The sequence below is a fragment of the Erinaceus europaeus genome, chromosome 19 (genome assembly GCF_950295315.1).
Source record: "Erinaceus europaeus chromosome 19, mEriEur2.1, whole genome shotgun sequence".
Lineage (NCBI taxonomy): Eukaryota > Metazoa > Chordata > Mammalia > Eulipotyphla > Erinaceidae > Erinaceus > Erinaceus europaeus.
In genome coordinates, this window is record NC_080180.1 from 12,431,584 (window position 1) to 12,440,543 (window position 8,960).

Genomic DNA, 8,960 nt, shown 5'->3' on the forward strand with positions numbered 1-8,960 from the left:
ATAGACCAAGTTGAACACTTTATTGAGACGTGTAGTTTTTAAGAAGTGACAAGCACCCCTCTAAACCCAAAGTCAGAAACTGTTAATGCATTAGAGATACGGTGTGTGTGTGTCCATTTAACGTTCTTTCTTTCATTCTAATCAAGTGACCTGTACTCATTTGGTTAAGTTTCAACCACAAGACATCATTGTCTGCTTTTTTTTTCTTTCAAGATACACGTCACAATACACCAAGAAAGGGGGAACTTCCAGTGTCTGTGGTAACATCACTTGATAAACAGACTGCTTTGAGCTAACCAGAGCCTGCTAGCCCTCACTATATAAAGCAGCAAAAGCAGTGACGGGCAGATAGTTGCCTTGCGAAGACTAAGTGAGCAGCAGCCATCTAGCTCCAGCCAAGAGCAGATAAAATGCCAGGGATGTTCTTCTCTGCTAACACAAAGGAACTGAAAGGAACCAGTCATTCACTTCTAGACGATAAGACAGCCAAGAGGAGGCCCAAAACTTTGTAAGTTCATTCATTGTCTCATTTAGTAAATTTTTAGTTAGATTATCTTCAGTGACAGAAGGACTGAAAATGAATGAAAGAAATGATGAGCATTTACTTTAGCCAGATGAGAACAATTACATGATGTGACTTACAAGCATGTCTAGTTGTATACAAATTTAAAAAAGAATCATGATGGATTTTTAATTAAGTGGGAATATTTCCAGATTTCTACTCATAAAAGTTTGACTTTAAATACAATAAGATGCTATATCAGTTACATTTGTCATTGACGTTATTCCTTAGAAGAAATTTATTGTATGCTTGCCTCTTTTGGGAAAATGAAAAGTTTTTGACTAAGGAAATGTGAAAATTCACTTTTGTGTCTTTTGTAGTGGGATGGACATGAAAGCGTACCTTAGATCTATGATCCCACATCTGGAATCTGGAATGAAACCTTCCAAGTCTAAGGACATGTATGTACAAAGCTACTCTGAATAATCATCACAACAGCAGCCTATTAGTTTTAGCTCTATTTTCCAACAATAGATTAACACTGCACACATCCCACTTTTTAACTAACAAGTGAAATAATATTATATTGTATTAGTAACATGTAAATTAAGTAGAAGCATATTTATAATTTATAATTATAAATATTTATAATATTTATAATGCTATTTATAATGCTGTTGGAGTATATGTATTTGAATTTTCAGGATTATACTAATCTCAGGGGATGTTTATTTTCTCTGTGGATAAAATGTAGTAAATGTTACCATAATTAAATCTTAGTTTGTGAAGTTATCAAAATGCCATCGCCAATTTGATTTCACATATGCTAATATCAAATATCAATTATTAATTGGTGTCAATTCTGTCTCTTACAGACTTTCTGCTGATGAAGTAATACAGTGGTCTCAATCTCTGGGAAAACTTCTTGCTAATCAAAGTAAGCATTCATTAACAACTGAGTGTTTCTAGGCTGAGTCCACTAACCTAGTAGTTGAACGGCTTCATCAAAATATTTTCTAAAGGAAGTTATAAAAAATGTTTTCTTACTGCTCTGTGGCCATGTGTGTTGTGATTAATTGTAGTATAACATTAGCAAAGCAGGCAGTTCTAGTACTGGCTCTTAGACAAATCTGCCAAGAAAATTAGATGCTTTCATGGATCATTACATCTGCAAAATTGAATGTGATGTAGGGATTCTGAGGATTAAATTACATCAAAAATGGAAAATCACATGTGAACCACCACTTTGAAGGCTACCTAAGCAAAGTATTTTTGTACAATTGAAGACAAGGAGAATTCATTCAGTAAATTATTTCATCCCTCATGCATTCATTAGCTCACTCATTTAGCCCAGTCTGAGGAAGCAGGGATTTTAGAGGCACCAAGATACCATGCTGCCATAGACAAAGTTGAGACATTGGGTGGTGGTGCACCTGGTTTAGTGCACATGCATCTGGGCTCAAGACCCCAGTCCCATTTGGTGGGGGCACAGGGGGTGCTTCACAAGTGGTGACGCAGATCTCTCTCTCTCTCTCTCTCTCTCTCTCTCTCTCTCTCTCTCTCCCTCCCTCTCCCTCTCCCTCCCTCTCCTTCTCTCTCTCTCTCTGCCATTCTGTGTGTGTGTTTGTGTGTGTGTGTGTGTGTATCCCTCTCAACCTTTCTATCTCTCCCTTCCTTCACAATTTCTCTCTGTTTCTATCCAGAATAAACTAAAGAACAAATCATCTTTAAAAAAAAGAAAGTTGAGATACATACTACATAGTTGAATTATTTATAAACATGATGCACATCACAACAATGAAAGGATACAGAGAATTTTTAATCAGAGTTGGGGGTGTGTGGATTTCAGAGGAGAAAAAAAGCAAAGAGTAAAAAATAGCTTGTCACCTCTGCTGCAGGTATTGTGACCCTACTGGGGTTTTTAGGTTGCTCTGAAGGGTAGAGGAGCAGCCTGATCTCTAAGCCACAAATACCCTAAGTAGCTTTGCCTGGGGATCAAATTCAATCTGGTTCATTCTCTTAGTAACTTGACATGGTCTGTGATTCAAGCAAACAACAACAGGTAGAAGTGCCCCACTTAAAAATCTCAGTAACTTTAGCCAATGCAAACAGGACACACGACACACTAATATATATATATATATATATATATATATAGTATCATATATATATATGATACCTTGCATTTCCTGACTGATATGAATTGAACAAGGAAATTAATTATAGGTGCTAACAATTAACATGATACTAGTACCTTTTGCCAATGTTAACTTCTATAAAATGTCCTACATTCTGGCTAGGAGTTGGCATTTAAGATAAAAGACTATTTTGCTATTAGCAGGATAGAACTTTATCATTTAAGTTAAGCCTAGTCCTGTAGTTACCATTAAGCAATTATATGACTGTGAACACATTTGGCTGACCCAGATAAATGATAAATGAAGCAATACCACTAGTCTTTCCATTTTTACAAACTGTAATTTGGTCAGCAACTTAACCTTTGTACATAATGAATGAAGTAGTATTTTTCTTATATGATTCCTTAAGCTGTTTATTTTGTATGATTAAGTTATTTATTTTCCAAATACATACACCTCTCTTTTTCTTTTTAGCTGGCCAAAATGTCTTTGGAAAGTTTCTCAAGTCTGAATTCAGTGAGGAGAATATTGAGTTCTGGCTTGCTTGTGAAGACTATAAAAAAACAGACTCTGGTCTCTTGCATTGCAAAGCAGAGAAAATATATAAGGCGTTTGTGCATTCAGATGCTGCTAAACAAGTGAGTATTAAGTTCAATATCATCAGTGAATGTGTAAAAGAACTTAAGACATAGAAATAGCATTCAATGTGTTGACCATCAATGTTTCCTATGTATTATTTAAGTATAGCCACACAGTTCTCTACAACAATTATCTGTTTTTTATATCTGGTGCTATTTTAACACAGTAGGAAAAGAAGATTGATTTTTTAAAACTAGTTAACATGATGGGAACAGAGTTATAAGTTATTAGTGATGATTCATGTCATAGTAACCTTGTGAACTAGTCCATCTTAGACTAGGATAAAATGTAAATTGATGTAATATAAACAACTACATCAGAAATATATTTTTACCAGTAGTACTGCCCACCAACTGACAATTGGACAGTTAAATATTCTTGGTCCAAACAGAAAACAGGTACACTAAGTTCTTTCCCCACCAAATCATTAAGTATGCATGCTACTTTTGAAAAAAATGTTTAGAAATATTTATTTAGTAGAGAGAAGTTGAAAGGGAAGGTGGGATTAGAAAGGGACAAACAGAGATACTGCAGCACTGCTTCACTGCTTGGAAAGCTTCCCCATAGCAGGTGGGGGCACAAGCCTTGAACCTCAGTCCATGCTCATGGTGACCTGTATGCTCTGCCACAAATGCTACCTACATGTTCCTTTCTATATGCATTTATCACTGTGTGGTGATTTGAATTTTTCAGGGCTACTTCTTTTGCATTTCCCAACCATATCAGGAGTTAATCTGTTTGTTTTTTAGTTATCCGTATTTATTTAGAGGATAGAGACTATCAGAAATCAAGAGAGGTAAGGGAGATAGAGAAGGAGAGAGAAAAACACCTGCAGCACTGCAAAGCTTTCCCCCTGCAGGTGGGGACCAGGGGCTCAAACCCAGGTCCGTGCACATTGTAACATGTGTGCTCAACCATGCGTGCACTACCACCACCCGGCCCCTCAGGAGTTAATTTGGAGCAAAGTGTGTGTGTGTGTGTGTGTGTGTGTGTGTGTGTGTGTGTGTGTGTGTGTGTGTGTGTGTGGTTTATTTTTCCTTCTTCCAGGTCTAGTATAGGTCTGATTTAATTGGAATATATTCCAATTGATTGAAATGAGGGATGAAAGCCATGTGTGAGAAACTTCTAAATATACGGTACCATAGTAGATTATGAAATAGACTGGCAGTGCATGTTAGCTAATGAGGCTTTCTTTTTTAGATCAATATTGACTTCCGGACTCGAGAATCCACAGCCAAAAAGATTAAAGCAGCAACCCCCACTTGCTTTGATGAAGCTCAAAAAATCATATACACTCTCATGGAAAAGGATTCCTATCCCAGGTTCCTCAAATCAGACATTTACTTAAATCTTCTGAACGACCTTCAGGCTGATAGTCTCAAGTGACCAGTTCCTGGATGGAGGGAATTAAAGATAGTATCAAGTACAGAGGGAATATGCCAGCGTGGCTCCCTGGGTGAACACCATGGCCTTTTTTGGGTGACTCAGTCGACCCAGGAGAACAAATGACTCAGAACGGATTAACACTTACGTTATCCAGGTGCAAAATTGAAAATGTACCAGTGATAAGGAAACTGAGAGACAGTGCAAGAAAGGAGATCCTGTGGTCCTATCCTAAAATGCATTAGACCTATAGATATGGAACTGTTCCGCACAATTCCTCGGAATTGAGGAGGCCAATAGCTAAACTGTGAATAAAGAACTTGGAACTGAGTAAGACTTACCATAAGCTTTCATATCAACTGACATGTCTGCTACATGTTGTTACATACAGTTTGCACTGAGCTGCTGCAATATCTTTCTCTTTGATGACCATTTGAAGTCTATATTCTTAAGTCACCTTACTGACACAGAGTCTGCTGGTGGTTTGTCTGATTTTGTTTTTGACTTGTAAGAAAAGAATAATGTATTTAACGTAAGCTATTGCTCATAAAACTGAGGAGTCAGAATATATGTGTAAATTAAGTTATCACAATGCTTGTTAATAATAAATGACTTTTATATTAAAATATATAGAAGCAATTTCTGTTTATATTCCATTGTCATTTTAAAAATTTATATTAATTCAAAAAAAATTTATATTAATTCTCCAAATTTAATAAAGACATTAAGCAAGAGTCTTCTTTCTGTCAACACTTCAACACCTAAAACTATCATCCAATTAACAATGTATTTTATTTATTGTATGTACTGAAAAAGATCTATTACTTTCCCTGTTATCACAATACATAAAAATCAAAAAACTGTTTTGCAGTTTTATATATTCAAGTTTCATACCAATGTTAAATTGATGCCTGTTTTTAAAAAAGGAAGGTAAAGCAATTTCAGGATATAATCTAATTAATGATATTTTATTTTGATTAAAAGTTAACAGAATTTGATACATACTTAATTTTTCATAGTGATCTTTCTGAATGCTGAGATTCAAAAAAATTAGTCATTAGTTCCCAAGTTCAGTCTATAATGTTTGCCTAGAATATTTGTTTGTTTTACCAGAGCACTGCTCAGCTCTGGTTTATGGTGGTTTGAGAGACTGAATGTGGGACTCTGTAGCCTCAAGCATGAGAGTTTCTTTGCATAGCCATTATACTGTCTACGCCTGCCCACCTAGGATATTTGAAAAAGAAAAAGGAAACGCCTATTATACTTTAGGACCCTACCCCAGACTGAATGAGTCAGTATTTCAAAGGGGAGAGCTGAGAATTCATATTTTAAAAGAAAATCCTCAGTTGACTCTGAAGATGCTATGATCCAGAGTCAGAAACAGTGGGGTTAGGGAACTGTCACATTGCTAGGAGCTGTGTAGAAATGTCACTACAGAAGTCGTGCTCTGGGGGAGCAGGCGGTGGCACACCTGGTTAAGCACTCACCTTACCATGCACAAAGACCAGGGTTCAAGCCCCTGTTCCCCCGCCTGCATGGGGGAAAGCTTCACAAGTGGAGAAGCACGGCTGTAGGTGTCTGTCTGTCTCTCTCCCTCTCTCTCCCCCCCCTCCTCTCAATTTCTCTCTGTGTTTATGCAATAACAAATAAATAAAAATGTTTTTTAAAAAAGTTGTTCTCCTAAACAACACTGCCCCCCACTGGACGGGATGTTTTCTAAATTGCTGTGGTCTATAGCAATCCCACATATACAGAGCACAGAAAATTATCAAGATGATACCTATCCTATATAGAGTATATAGTTCCATTCTATTGTGCACCTGTGTTGCAGATGTTATTGAAGTCAACACATATCATAATAAAATATTTTGAATATATATATTTTTGCCTCCAGGGTTATTGCTGGGGCTCAGTGCCTGCACTACGAATCCATTGCTCCTGGAGGCCATTTTTCCCATTTTGTTGTCCTTGTTGTTACCTTTGTTGTTGTCATTATTATTGTTGACGTTGCTATTGTTGTTGTTGGATAGAACAGAGAGAAATCAAGAGAGAAGGGGAGACAGAGAGGGGGAGAAAAAGATAGACACCTGCAGACCTGCTTCACTGCCTGTGAAGTGACTCCTCTGCCGGTGGTGAGTCAGGAGCTCAAACCAGGATCCTTATGCCAGAACTTGCACTTTGCACCGTGTGCGCTTAATCTGCTGTGCCACTGCCTGACCCCTAGCATCTTGAATATTTTTAGCACTAACTGGCAGGTTCAAATATAATATTCACATATATTTAATTCATATTATAGGAGATAGCTCCTAGTTGAATGCATACTTTACATGCTCAAGGAACAGGTATACTCCACATGGAGCACTATGCAAAAAGGAAGCTTCAAAAGTGGTGATGGTGTGTGTGTGTGTGTGTGTGTGTGTGTGTGTGTGCGTGTGTGTGTGTATGTGTGTGTAAATAAATCTCTTTAAAAAGGAGTAGGTGCTGAAGAAGAAGGAGAGTATAGGGAGGAGGAGAAGGAAGTGGAAGAGGAAAGGGGGAAAAGGGAAAGGAATCCACCAGAACCTTTGAATTGCACAAGCATAAAGACCCAGTGGCATAGGGGACTGGGTGGTGGCACACCTGGCTGAGCACACATCTTACAGTGCACAAGGACCTGGGTTTGAGCTCCTGCTCTCCAGATGCAGGGGAAAAACTTTGCCAGTGGTGAAGCAGGGCTACAGGTGTCTCTCTGACTCTCTCCTTCTCTATCACCCCTTCCCTCTCAAATTCACGCTATCTCTATCCAATAAATAAATAAAGATAATAATTTTTAAAAACAATCCAGTGGCATACATATGATTTGACCTTATGCTTTATTCCATGAGTTAGCAGACCACTTTCTTAAAAAAACTTGGGAAGAAAATCAAGTTCCTCAATCATTATCTACTTCATCACCACTATCACATTGTTGTCCAAAAGTGGTTACATTACCAAATCCCAATCGTATTTCAGCAATCAACACAAACAGTTGGTGTGTCTCTTGGTCTTTTTCCATTAGCACTGCTCTAGCACAGACTCAGATGTTTTGCTCATTCGTGTAACTTGCTTTCCCTTTTCCAGCCTCTTTTCTTTCAAATCATCTTCCCTTTGAAGTATAATTTGGCAAATCACTTAAGGCGACATCAAATATAAAGTTCAAATAATCTTTCAGGAATGTAAAATACTCCCTGTGAGCTCTGCATGCTACAATTCCCAGTTTATCTCTCTAGTTTTCCTTCCTACCTTGGCACTGTATCGGTTATCTGTCTTCTTTTGATTGAGTTCCAGCCATCGCTATAACCAGATTTTTGTTGGATTTTTTTTTTTTTACATCCACACAAACGCTGTGGCCTCCCTTCTTCTAGTTGTCTCTAGCAACTTTTTCATAGTCGATAGATTATTTCTCCCATAAAGGCTTTCTCACACTTCTCCACTCCAGTGATATTTACAAAGTCTAATGGAGGTGAACTGAGGTCCACACAAACACAAAACATTCTGCTCTTATTCCTAGTACTACTGTCACATTATATAACCCAGGCTCTTTAAACTGAGGGGAGTTAGCTGCCCAAGCATCTGTTGTATTCACTGGTCATAAAATGAGTGCTGCTGCTCATTGTCTGGAGAAGATGTCATTTCCAAAACCATTCCATATTTGAACAGATGACCAAAGTGTACAGCTAAGATACCATTTTATTTTTTAATGTTATCTTTGGCCCAAAAAATATATCACCCAGCAGGGTTCATGCCTTACCATATACAAGATCTGGGTTCTGGGCAGGGGTAGGTAGCATAATGGTTATGCAAACAGACTCCCATGCCTGAGGCTCCAAGGTCCCAGGTTCAATTCTCCGGCACCACCATAAACCAGAGCTAAGCAGTGCTCTGGCAAAAAAAAAAAAAAAAAAAGATCTGGGTTCAAATCTTAGTACCATGTGGGAGTACTATGACACAGAAAGAATTTCAGTTCCTCTCTCTGTCTCTCTCTGTCTCTTTCTCTCTCTCCAGAAAGAATTTCTCTCTCTCTCCCTCTCTCTCTCTCTCTCTCTCCCTCTCTCCCTCTCTCCCTCTCTCTCTCTCCCTGTCTCTTTCATAAAAAGAATAGAAGTCAGTCTAGGATCAGTGAAATTATGCATAAATAAGGTCAAGTTGCCAAAAAATAACAAAACAAATGTCAACTTGGCTAAACAGATTTAAGATAATGGGCTGATATTGGGGCAGCTTGGAATGTTCCTACTCATGACCACAGAATGTGAGCTCAGATCTATAGGGATGCAGAGGTC

At 37.9% G+C, this 8,960-nt stretch overlaps 1 protein-coding gene across 1 annotated transcript; it reads left to right on the forward strand.

Moving 5' to 3' along the window:
- The first annotated feature begins 312 nt into the window (after positions 1 to 312).
- Positions 313 to 5,660, forward strand: RGS1 (regulator of G protein signaling 1). Its single transcript, XM_007539748.2, has 5 exons — positions 313 to 508; positions 883 to 963; positions 1,378 to 1,439; positions 3,115 to 3,278; positions 4,480 to 5,660. Exons 1-5 carry the CDS (start codon positions 411 to 413, stop codon positions 4,663 to 4,665), a joined length of 591 nt encoding a protein of 196 aa, XP_007539810.1. The 5' UTR covers positions 313 to 410; the 3' UTR covers positions 4,666 to 5,660.
- Positions 5,661 to 8,960: the final 3,300 nt, after the last annotated feature.

Bases quoted from the DNA above. Each gene is read 5' to 3' on its own strand.
- RGS1 (XM_007539748.2), top strand. From the start codon at position 411: ATGCCAGGGATGTTCTTCTCTGCTAACACAAAGGAACTGAAAGGAACC. The intron at 964-1,377 runs GTATGTACAAAG...TGTCTCTTACAG, and splicing joins CCTTCCAAGTCTAAGGACAT to ACTTTCTGCTGATGAAGTAA. The intron at 1,440-3,114 runs GTAAGCATTCAT...TTTTCTTTTTAG, and splicing joins AAAACTTCTTGCTAATCAAA to CTGGCCAAAATGTCTTTGGA.